The sequence below is a fragment of the Dipodomys ordii genome, unplaced genomic scaffold (genome assembly GCF_000151885.1).
Source record: "Dipodomys ordii isolate 6190 unplaced genomic scaffold, Dord_2.0 Scaffold6, whole genome shotgun sequence".
NCBI classification, from domain to species: domain Eukaryota; kingdom Metazoa; phylum Chordata; class Mammalia; order Rodentia; family Heteromyidae; genus Dipodomys; species Dipodomys ordii.
This window is the reverse complement of record NW_012267222.1, coordinates 5,438,771-5,450,484: the sequence shown is the minus strand read 5'-3', so window position 1 is coordinate 5,450,484 and position 11,714 is coordinate 5,438,771. Positions and strand designations below refer to the sequence as shown.

The following is an 11,714-nucleotide window of genomic DNA, read 5'->3' as shown; positions in this document are numbered from 1 at the left end:
AGGGGAGGAATAGGGGAGGAGGGGGAGGAGGAGGAGGAAGAGGGGAAGGAGGAGGGATATCAGGGCCTCCCGTCTCCTTGGGCAGGCTCAGGAAAGATGCTGACATTTGGTTTTAAGTGCAAGGCCTGTTTTTTCCTGCTCAGCTGGTGGGTTTGCTTGGCATTCTAGAAGACCCTTTTCAGGAAATCAGTGGCAATCTGACCCAGCTCCGCGGGCCTCTGGCTCTCACTCCCACCAGGGCCTTCCAGGCACAGGCCCTGGCAGGGCATGGACTGACCTGCATGGAGGGCTGCAGTCCCCGGGACCCATGCTCAGAGCCAGGCCCGGCTCGGGCTCCCAGGCCCGGGCCTCACCCAGCCCCTGTGCCCAACTCCATGATGGGGCACAAGGTCCTTCTGCAGTTGGGCAGAGCCACAGCCGGTGCCCTGAGCAGCTCAAGAAGACATAGGAGCCACCACAAAGGACCTTGGTGCCTTGGATAGAAGCTGTGGTGGCCGGAGAGGGAGGGGGCGCCTGGGGGGCAGTGCCATCGAGGTCAGGAATGGTCACCTGGGCAATGCTGGTGCAGAGGGCCAGGCTGGGCAGGCCCCTGCCCAGGGCTGGTCATCTCCACAGTCAACAGACAAGGCTCTGAGCTTTCCAAGGTCTTCCGCCTTTCCAGATAGAGCCTCAGTCTCTAGGAACACCTGGGCAGTGAGCCTCGCCCAAGCTGCCGGGACCCAAGGGTCACTCCAAGTCCAGCGGCCGGTGGACAGTGCACCCTGGGCCTGGGGCGGGGAAAGGTTGGTCCATGTCCACAGCACAGCCCTGACCTGTCCACCCCCAGTTGCGCGCCCCTTCTCTCTGACTTGGATCTCACAGGAGGCCTGGGGCAGGTCCTCCATCTTGCTTCCTGGTTTATCTCAGCACCAAGCTTAGCACTTGGCAGGCACACAGCAGCTACTTAACAATATCATGTCAGGTGATGTGAAATTAGCCATAGCACGTACTGAACCATGTGGGAGGGGGGAGAGGGAGGGGGAGGGGAGGGGGGAGAGAGAGTGTACACTCTACCACCTGAGCCACAACTCTACTTTTGGCTTTTGACTGGTTAAATGGAATTAAGAGTCTCTCGGGTTTGTCTACCCAAGCTGGCTTTGAACCGGGACCCCCAAATCTCAGCTTCCTGAATAGGTCGGTTTACAGGTGTGAGCCACTGGCACCCAGCTCTGAACTCCTAGCTCACTGCCCCCTCCAGCCCCCAGTCAAAGCTCGCCAAGCCCTGCTGTGCCCTGTCCTGAGTCCTCACACCCGCCACCCCTGAGAACAGCAGGTGTCTGCGCAGTCTCCTGGGCACAGACCGCCCACATGGCTCTAAGTGGGCACCAGGATGAGTGGCAATGTCTGAAAAGCAGAGCCGACTGCCCCGCTTCACAGAGGGACACAAAGCTCCCAGCAGTGAGTACCCCAGCTCGCTCGCTCCAAGCAGCAGGGCTGGGATTTGAACTCAGATCGTTGTGACTCCCGAGGCCAACTCGCAAGCTCCTCCCAGATGCGCGGCGGGGCCCAGGTCCTCATGCCTGGCACCCTCCAGGCGGGCTGGAAAGTGTGCCCGGGCACAGGGTGTGAGACAGGCCACGTTGTGAGAGGGGCGGGGACAGAGTGCGGTTGCAGGAGAGATGCTGAGAGCATCCGGGAGAGGAATGACTGCTTGCAGCACAGCACGCTAGCCAAGTTCACACCACGCCGTCTCACGGGGAAGAAGTGGGCTGCAGGTGCATGCCTGCCGTCCCAGCTACAGCACGAAGACAAAAATAGGCAGGCCATGGTAGCATGATGCTACCTCAAAAACCAAACAAAAACCAGCTGGTAGCTCACGCCTTTAATCCTGGCTACTCAGGAGGCTGAGATCTGAGGATTGCGGTTCAAAGCCAGCCCAGGCAGGAAAAGTCCATGAGACTCTTATCTCCAATAAACTACTCAGAAAAGGATGCAAATGGGGCTGTGGCTCAAGTGGTAGAGCATTAGCTCTGAACAAAATGAAGCTCAGGGACACCATCCATCCAGGCCCTGAGTTCAAGCCCCAGGACCTGTACACACACACACACACACACACACACACACACACACACACACACACACACACACACACACACACACACACACACACACACACAGAGCTCAGCCCAGAAAAGAACTACAGGCATCACTTGGTGGTAGAGCTCCTGCCTAGCAAGGAGTGTGGAGCCCTGAATTCAAACCCCAGAGAGAAGTGGACACCAGTGGCTCACACCTGTCATCTTAGCCACACAGGAAGCTGAGATCTGAGTCGCAGTTCAAAGCCAGCCCAGGCAGGAGAGACCGTGAGACTCCTATCTCCAATAAACCACAAGAACACCGGAAGTGGCACTGTAGCTCAAGTGGTAGAGCGCTGGCCTTGAGCTGAAGAGCTGAGGGACAGTGCCCAGGTCGAGTTCAAGCCCCACGACCAACAACAACAAAACCCAAGCCCCAGAGAGAGAGACAGAGATAGGTTAAAGAGAAGCCTGTTCAGTGAGAATAGCCAGCTCTTTGCTTCTCAGACAGTCCCCGGTGTCTGACGGCGGCTCTGGGTGGGCAGATGTGCAAGGTCAGCAGCTGGACCCGCCCATGGCCGGCCTTGAGCTGCCTGAGGGCCAGCCCAGGGCTCTCAGTCTGGCATCTTCTCCATTGGCATCCGGATTGGCTCCGAATGTCACTTCCATCCAAGACACAGGCACCAGCCCCCTCCTCCTCTCCCTCTTCCCCTTCCCCCATAAGACTTTGTAGAAATCCTCCACTACAGCCCATGACGTCATAATACTCACAAGGAACCGAACGAGGCTCTGGACAGAGAGGCCTTGCTGGTCTCGGCATGTTGAAGCACCAGGAGTGAGCTGGCAGCTGGGTGTCAGGAGCCTGGGGAAGCATGGCTCACCATGCTGGTTTTCCAGATGCTTCCTGGCTGTTCCCCTCGATCTCCTCCTGATTTCCGTCTAAGTTATGGGGGTGACAGTCAGAGCAGACAGAGCAGATGGTGGTCCAACTCTGCATGCAGAGTTTCCTGGCAGATGACTTGCTCCTGAAACAACTTAATGATTAGAAAAGCTCTTGGAGCCGGGCACTGTGGCTCATGCCTGTAATCCTAGCTATTCAGAAGGCTGAGATCTGAGGATTGTAGTTCAAAACCATCCCAGACAAGAAAGTCTGTGAGACACTTACCTCCAGTTAACCACCAAAATGCGATACATGGAGCTGTGGTTCAAGGAACAGAGCATCATCCTAGAGTGATAAAGGGGCAGTACCTAGGACCTGAGTTCAAGCCCCAGTACTGGCACCAACAGGGAATTTTTTTTATAAAAGCTTTCCTTTCTTGAAATGCAGAATAGCAACTGCTATTAGTTATTTTATTAACCAGCCTGCTCTCCATCCTGTGGACTGGGAGATGTTTAGCAAAGGTGTGGCCCACATGCTTTCCCATCAGCCCTTGCATGGATACAGTTGATCCAGGCCCAGCATGAACTCACCTCTAAGTCCAGCCCCATCTAGTGACAGATTCTGAATCTGGCCTCACCAGAACTCCGCGTGGAGGGGTGGAGGATGGAACCTGAGCAGAGGGGAGCCTCCCCGCCAGCTCAGTACCCAACAAGAGGAAAACTCAGCGTCTCGTGCCCAAGAATCAGCGGGGTGAGGAGGAGCTGGAGAGGAAGGAAGTGACAACGCTGCCCGGGCATCTCCTGATGCTGCCCGCATGGAGACCAGCTGGACCCAGGGGCTCCTCCAGGACACGCAGGCAGAGCTGGGGCGCTGCTGCCCCCTTCCTCCAGTGTCTAGGGCCACGGGGGATGTGGGAAGCTGCTCGCAGCCATCTTTCCTTCCGGGAAAAGGCGGTCCATGGACAGCAGGAGGATTGCCAAAGGAGATACAAGACCCTGGGGGTACATCTGACTTCCAATAAACAACAACTAGTTCTCAGCAAATAGACCACAAGTATGTTCTAGTATAAGCGTGTCCCAAGTCCTGCCTGGGACTGCCTGACTTATAGTCAAATTGGATTTCTTCCTTATCTGAAATTTCTGTTTTAACTGGGCACCCCTCGAGATGCATTTGCGAAATCTGGCAGCTCTGGTGTAAAGAACTGAGCTTCAAGTTGTGGCTGATTTCCTCCAGCCAGCCTCGCTGGAGCCATCTCCTCTCCAGCCCTGCTCTCTCCAAAGAGAGGAGCCAGGGAATTCCCTTAAAAAATCTACTTGGGAGTTTCTGTCTCTTGCAACCAAAGGAATCCTGGGTAACTCAGCAAATGACAGTGAACATGAGCACGAAACTCAGTAAGCCTGTCTGCAGCCGTCTCAGGCCAGCTGGGCAGGCCTGGGGCTGACCCCCAGGCCACAGAGGGCCTCCCAAGTCACCTCTGCTACCAGCAGCTCCTATGTTGATGCCACAGGTCTTCCTCTCCTGTCATCTGTCTCTGCTTTTCAAAAATTAGTTTCTTAAGGAGATGGTTTCAGTTGAGCAATAAGAAAACCAAAGTGCAGAGCTCTGGTTCAACTAGCTAGATTGTGACACCCTGGACTAATAGAACCCTGACTTGGGACAAAGACGGCGCTCCTGAGTGGCCCTCCGCGGGCCACCTTGTCTTGGGACAGGACACCATTTCTCCAGACCTTTCCCGAAGACCTGACAAAGTGCCTAGTGCTCTCCATGAGGCCCAGAGGTGTTAACTGTTTAAGCCCCTGTTACCGTGAAAGGCCTGCAGCCACATTGGAAGGGGTTCTGGAGACCCCTGACCCCCGTAGCCTGGAGCTCCTGGGGGTCCTGCCCTCCTCCACTGGGGGGTGGGGTGGGAATAGGGGATTAAGATGCTGCTCCCAGCTCTGAGTTGCTCCTGCCTCAAGTCTGAGTCCCAAGAGACGAGGGTTGCTCCCACCAGAGTCAGTGGGGCCACTGTGACTTGAGCCACGGGAGCCACACCTGTGGCTGAACTTGTGGAGTCTGGCCATGGCCGCCCGAGCCTGACACTAAGCCTGCATCAGATCCTCCCAGAATGCATTGCAGGCTCCCCCCAGGTGGATGGGATCCCTCACCGTGGGGACCCCAGTTTGGGGGGAGGCAGTGAGCCCACCTTGCCAGCAGAACTCTCAGCTCTGAGGAATGGCTCCATCCCTGGGGCCTCCCAGCCAGAAGTGCGGGGGGGGGGGCGGGGAGACAGCCCAGGATGTACTGCGGCCCCCAGCGCTTACTGAATGGGTCTTCCCTTCCTCCCCCTGATGGCTGGGGGGTGGTAGGCGCGCCCTCTCCATGCTTCCAAGCCCATAGCTCTGTGATCTCTGGAGCTCCTCACTTCTGGATGGACTCGTTGCTTTGAAAGATGCCCTTCTGACACTTCCCTGGGGTACTCCTACATGTCCCTTTTGGGGTGACCTCCTCACCTACTCTGCGGACTGAGGAGACAGCGGGGGCCTTTTCAGGTAGCTAGGGATCTAGGAAGTCGGCCAGGGGTAGCTGGATCACAGCCACCTGCCAGGTACACCGGCCCCTCCAGCCTAGCCCCGTCCAGCCCAGCCCGCCACGACCCCTCCGTGTTCCCTACCTTCCAAGGATACAGGCACTGACCCGGCCACCTCCGGCCACACCCCTCTCCCAAACACACTCCAGAGGCCCGCACTCTGGCAAAACCATTTTATTGTTTACAAAATAGATGTGACATTTGATATACAAAGAAAAAGCACTTTAAAAAACTGCTTTAAAAGGTTTAGAAAGGCATTTGTTCTCCGTGTGTCTCCTCACCCTGGGCATCTTTTAAGTTTCCATAAAAAACAGGGGGAGTTTTTCTTGCTGTGAAAAGCCTGGTACATTTTTGGCCCCTAAAGGCTCCTGTCCAGAGGCCTGGCTGCCAGCTGAGGGGCTTTGGGGAAGTGACTGGGTCCTGACCTAATCCATGGGTGAATCCATTGAACTCATCCAGTGAGGGCATTGTTGGGTTGAGCTAAGCACCAGTGGCTCAGGCCTGGATTCCTCACTACTCCGGAGACTGACATCTAAGATGGCGGTTCAAAGCCAGCCCGGTGGGAAAGTCCTTAAGACTTCAGTGAACCCAAAAGCTGGAAGTGGAGCTGTGGCTCATCAGTGAAAACTAAGGGATAGCACTTCTGCTCTGAACTCAAGCTCCAGGACCGACACAGACAGACACAATTTCAAAACAGAAATCAAGGCAAGGAGGGAAGATGGCAAGCAGAGGGGACAGAAGCAAGTCCCCAAGGGACCACTCTGAAATACAAATCCTGATTATTCTAGTTCTCCAGATGGAGGGTGGAGAGGGGGCACAAGGAAGCATTTTCTGCAGATAAGCATCAGGGGAAAACCAAGAAGCTGACACGACTTACTTTGCAGTTAGAAACATTTGCCACCGGATTGGAAACAGATTTCAATTGCAAGAACCCAGAAAGTCCCTCCATTCTTTTGTTCCCCACCCCAAATGGCAATGTTGTGTCTGGGGGGGATGCTGGCTGGCAAGGGGCCCCGAGGAGATGCTTCCGGGGTGCTACGTGCTCCTCCCAGTGGGACTGCTAAACTCACTGCAGCTCAAGGGCCACTGGCAGCCCCGCTCTGAACGTGATGGATCTGTGTTCTGGTCGCTGTTCGGGCTAGCTGTACAGATCCTGGCAGATCCTTAACCCGAGCCTCCGTTTCCAGATCAGCAGTAGCTGGGCCCCCCCCCCCCCTCACAGGGCTGGGGAAAGCACTGAGCAAGGCAGCGCACTGGACCCAGCGCTCAGTCTCCGCAGCTAAGCCTTGCTTAAGCCACAGCTGCCCGGCCCTTGTTCCACTGGCAGGGTCCGAGGTGGAAGCCAGTGGAAGAGAAGGCTACACTCCAGACCTCCCTGCAGAGGCCGGAACCTGTCCACCCACCCCTCCCAGCCTCTGTCCTCACGTCCCCACAGATGGGGATGTTACAAGGGGCGGCACTTTGCAGACTCCCTATCAGCGTAGTTGAGAGGATTGCAAGTAGCATTTTTAATAAAAAAAAATACAAAATTCACTCTTATGCTGGAACAATAAATATTCCTTAGTATCAGGGATTTGGCACAGTTGGACACCCGACTGTGGCTGGGTCGGGATGGGAAGTGCGGCCTTTTGCTCTAAGGAGCGCCCCCCACGGGTGGTCCCGCTCTGTCCTTCCTAACCGCAGGAAGACAGGGAAAGCTGACCAGGTCTCCTGCTGGCCTTCTCCAAGGTGGTTCTCTAGAAAGGAAACCTTTGGCAGTCTGGCGCCACCCCCCCCCTCGGGCGCACTCACCCTACGGTCCAAGGGCACATTCTGGAGTGAGTCACTCCTCTGGGCAAGAACAGGACATTCTAGGCACAGGCCGGGCAGTGATTCACTGTTATTCAGAGTGGTGACTAGGCTCACCCTCTCTCCTAGTGATACTGGAGCACGCAGAGGGCCCCCTCCAGTGTCGCAACTGCAGAGGGATGAGTCCCCAAAGAACAGAACGGGAGGGCTGGGGCCGAGTGCTGCCGCAATGATAAGAAATTCAGGGAAAGTCAGAGGGAAAATAAAAGGTCCTGGCCAGGACGGGACCTCGGGGTGGTGCGTGGGCGCCCCCGTGTGGCCAGAGGTGGAACTTCTTCTGCAGCCACGGTGTGGGCTGGGTGAAAGGACCTGGGGAGGCCACAGGGTGGCTCTCGGTACAGAAACACCGCCCAACTGGAGGGGTTGGAAGCCGCAGTCAGCAGAATCTTAACAAGAGTGCCTTACATGCGGGAACACGTCACCTGTGAGAAGAATTCTTCCCAATCTGTGGTGTGGGAGAAAGTGTAGACTCTGGAGACACAGGGTAAGATGGAGGGCGATCACAGCCCCTCCTAACTTTGCCAAGTCCTACAGAGTGGGAAGCTGACGTGAAAGTGGCATGCGTCCTGGGAGTTTCGCTTTTGTTGTTGTTGTTGTTGGCTTTCATGAAAAAGAATGTCAGAAAAAAGGAGATGTTGTCCCACAGCTGCTCCAGAACACAGAGCCCTGGCTGTGCAGCCTGGGGGTTGGGGGGGCCGGGCATCCCCGAGGTCTACGGCCCCAGGGTCTCGGGCAGGCCAGAGGTCGCCCGGCTGAGAGGTAGTGAGGTCTGGCTGCAGGCTGCCCTGGCCCGGGAAAGGGACTTGGAGCTGCTGCTGCCCCTGCAGGGATGCCTGGCTTCCTGGCTGGGCCAACGCCCACATGGCCCATCTGCCCCACCAGAGGGTAAGTCCTGGTAAAACCAGAGGCCACTGGGAGGGGAAACACCCACCAAGCCCTGCGCGCTAATGGCTTCTCAAATTAGAGACCCCTGCCACAGCTCTGGGCCCCAACGTATGTTTCACTGGAGGGAGGGGTCTGCTGGAGAGAGGAGCAGGCCCCCCGAGGAAGGTGGGGAGCTAGCCACCCCTCACCTCCCCAGGAGAGATGTTCGCAGTGGAGAAATCTCAGCGACCTCTAGGTCTCTGGGATTCTTGTGACATTCTAGCTATGGGTGCTAAGCCACATTTACTGTCCCTCCTCGCTCTATAAAGGAAGAGGCTGAGTGACAGTAAAGAAACAGGGGAGGGGGGCTGGGAAGGTGGCTCAGAGGTAGAGCGCTTGCCTTGCATGCTCGAGGCCCTGAGTTTGATTCCTCAGCACCACATAAGCAAAAAGAAAAAAGCCGGAAGTGGCGTTGTGGCTCAAGTGGTAGAGCGCTAGCCTTGAGCTGAAGAGCTGAGGGACAGCGCCCAGGCCCAGAGTCCAGGCCCCACGACTGACAGAAAAAGAAAAGAGGAACGGGAGGAACTGAGAACCCAGGGGACAAGACCCTCAACACAGCAAGTAGAAGCTGTGTGCAAGGACCAGGCAGTCAGCTAATCATGTAAAAGCTGGGCAGTAGGCCATAGGAGGCCATGGGGAGTCGGAGGCACCTGATTTTTACCAGGCCACAGGAAGGCAGGGGTCACCTGACACCAGGCCTCATGCCTTCTTGGGGACTCCAGCTTCTCCCATTTTACTCGGTGCTGACCTGTAACTGCTGGATTTTCCATGGTTGAAGTTTCTCCTCTGACCTGGGTGTGAGGCATCTCAAGAGCAGAGAAGCTACTTGTGCTTTGGCTCTGCATGTAGACCCCGCCACCACACAGAGCCGGCTCCCTCAGAAGCGGCGATGGAGCTCATCGTGCCCTGGACAGGGAGAGGCAGGATGCAAAGGAAGATGGCTGGTGGGAGCAAGTCTGGGTGGAGCAAAGGGCGGAGGCATCCCCATCACCCCAGAAAGGCCTCGTAGTCCATGTACCAAACCAGCTGGCCAGAACGAGGCAGCACACCCGAGATGGGCCACTTCTTTGGCTGGTGCCCCACACGGCTCACCAGCATGGTGATCTCCCGCTTCGTCCTGCCCATGACCAGGACGGCCACCTTCTTGGCACGGTTGATGAGGGGCAGGCTGAGGCTCATGCGCTGGTGTGGTCTGGAGGGGCTCTTGGTCAACACCACAAGCTGCTCGCCATCCAGGCCCGTGGGCGACTGTGGGAAGAGGGAGGCCGTGTGCCCATCTATGCCCATGCCCAGCAAGACCAGGTCGAAGCTGCTGTTGGCCACCAGGGCGGAGATCTCACTGGCGTAGGTCTGGGCACCCTGGTCCTCCTCGGCGCAGAGTCTCTGGTGCAGGTGCACGGGCATGGGGTGGATGTTGTAGTACGGGACCCGGATGTGCTGCAGCAGGTGCGCCTGCAGGCCCTGGAAGTTGGAGTCCGGATCTGAGAGAGGCACGCAGCGCTCATCCACCAGCCACAGGTGCGTGTTGGCCCAGGGGAAGCTGAAGTGTCCGGTGGCCAGCTGCTGGAACAGGGCGACGGGGCTGGAGCCGCCCGAGAGCGCCAGGTGGAACTTGCCAAAGCGCCGCACGGCCTGCTGGGCGGTGGCCTCAATATCACTGGCCAGCTTAGAGATGAGCTCCTCAGGCCAGGCGGAGATCAGCGGGCTTTCTCGGTACTGGGCCCTGAGGACCCGGAAGTCACTGGGCCTTGGGGAAGACGCCAGCCCGGGCACCAGCTGCTCCAGCGGCTGCTGGGTGAACGACAACTGGCCGCCGCCAAACTCGAAGTCCAGCAGGTGACCGTTCTCCGAGCCCCCGGGGTAGATGCGTGGGACTTCGTGGGCCACGCTGTCCAACAAGGGGGTCCAGAAGACCCAGGAGGCCAGCAAATTCTCCGTGGTGATGAAGGATTCCTTCCGACAGTGGAAGATCTGGGATAACAGGAAGGAGTAGGCGTCCCACTCCCGTACCGGGCGGAAGGCATAGTAATCGGACAAGGGCCGGCCGAAAAGGCGGAGGCCCGGCTGGGCCTCTACCTCCTCCCAGCTCTGAGAGGGCAGGGAGGGCCTGAACAGGTTCCGGCTGACCAGGATGGCGGGGTGGCCCAGCCCACCATGTCCGATGTAGAAGACGATCTGCTGGGGCAGACATCGGCTCTGCTCTGCGGCCCAGTGGCCCTCGCTCTGGGCACAATAGGCCCGGTTCTTGAACACGATGCGAACATAGCCCACTCTCTCATCCAAGGCCTTACCAGATGTCAGGATGAAAGGCACACCCTCCCAGCGCAGATTGTCCATGTGGACCAGGACCCCTGCAGGAAAGAGCAGGGCGGAGGGAGGGGGAGGGGAGAGTGGGAGGGGGAAGGAGGAGAGGATGAGCGCGGCTCCACACCCCCTCTGCCACGTCTCCCAACCTTCCTTTGCCTCCTCCTGCCAGGGAGGCGGGGGCTGTGACAGCACTGCTCTTGGGAAGAGGAGTGGGGGTCCTGATGCTTGGGGGCCAGGAGTCTCTGAGAAAAGGCACTTCCTGCCCGTGTCTGCAGAGCACTCGGGACGTCCCTCTAGCAAGGGCAGATGCAGACCAAGGCTGTGCAGAGCTGTGTGCGCTCATGTGTCCAGGCAGGGCTGCGTGTGCACGTGTGTCCAGGCAGGGATGCATGTGCACGTGTCCAGGAAGGGATGTGTGTGCACGTGTGTCCAGGCAGGGCTGCGTGTGCATGTGTCCAGGCAGGGCTGCGTGTGCATGTGTGTCCAGACAGGGATGCGTGTGCACGTGTGTCCAGACAGGGATGTGTGTGCACGTGTGTCCAGGCAGGGATGCATGTGCACGTGTCCAGGCAGGGCTGCGTGTGCGTGTGTGTCCAGGCAGGGATGTGTGTACACGTGTGTCCAGGCAGGGCTGCGTGTGCGTGTGTGTCCAGGCAGGGATGTGTGTGCACATGTGTCCAGGCAGGGATGTGTGTGCACATGTGTCCAGGCAGGGCTGCGTGTGCACGTGTGTCCAGGCAGGGATGTGTGTGCACGTGTGTCTAGGCCAGGGATGCGTGTGCACGTGTGTCCAGGCAGGGATGCGTGTGCACGTGTGTCTAGGCAGGGATGCGTGTGCACGTGTGTCTAGGCAGGGATGCCTGTGCACGTGTGTCCAGGCAGGGATGCGTGTGCACGTGTGTCCAGGCAAGGATGCGTGTGCACGTGTGTCCAGGCAGGGCTGCGTGTGCGTGTGTGTCCAGGCAGGGATGTGTGTGCACGTGTGTCCAGGTAGGGCTGCGTGTGCACGTGTGTCCAGGCAGGGATGTGTGTGCACGTGTGTCCAGGCAGGGATGTGTGTGCACGTGTGTCCAGGCAGGGCTGCGTGTGCACGTGTGTCCAGGCAGGGATGTGTGTGCACGTGTGTCCAGGC

General features: G+C 57.9%; 1 protein-coding gene across 1 annotated transcript in view; it reads right to left on the bottom strand.

Moving 5' to 3' along the window:
• Positions 1–8,716: 8,716 nt before the first annotated feature.
• The window catches only part of H6pd (hexose-6-phosphate dehydrogenase (glucose 1-dehydrogenase)), a 25,515-nt gene continuing 22,517 nt past the window's right edge, over positions 8,717–11,714 (bottom strand). Inside the window, exon 5 of the mRNA XM_013035935.1 lies at positions 8,717–10,626. Coding sequence (XP_012891389.1) covers positions 9,263–10,626 — 1,364 coding nt within the window. The 3' untranslated portion in view covers positions 8,717–9,262. The remainder of the gene's footprint in view (positions 10,627–11,714) is intronic.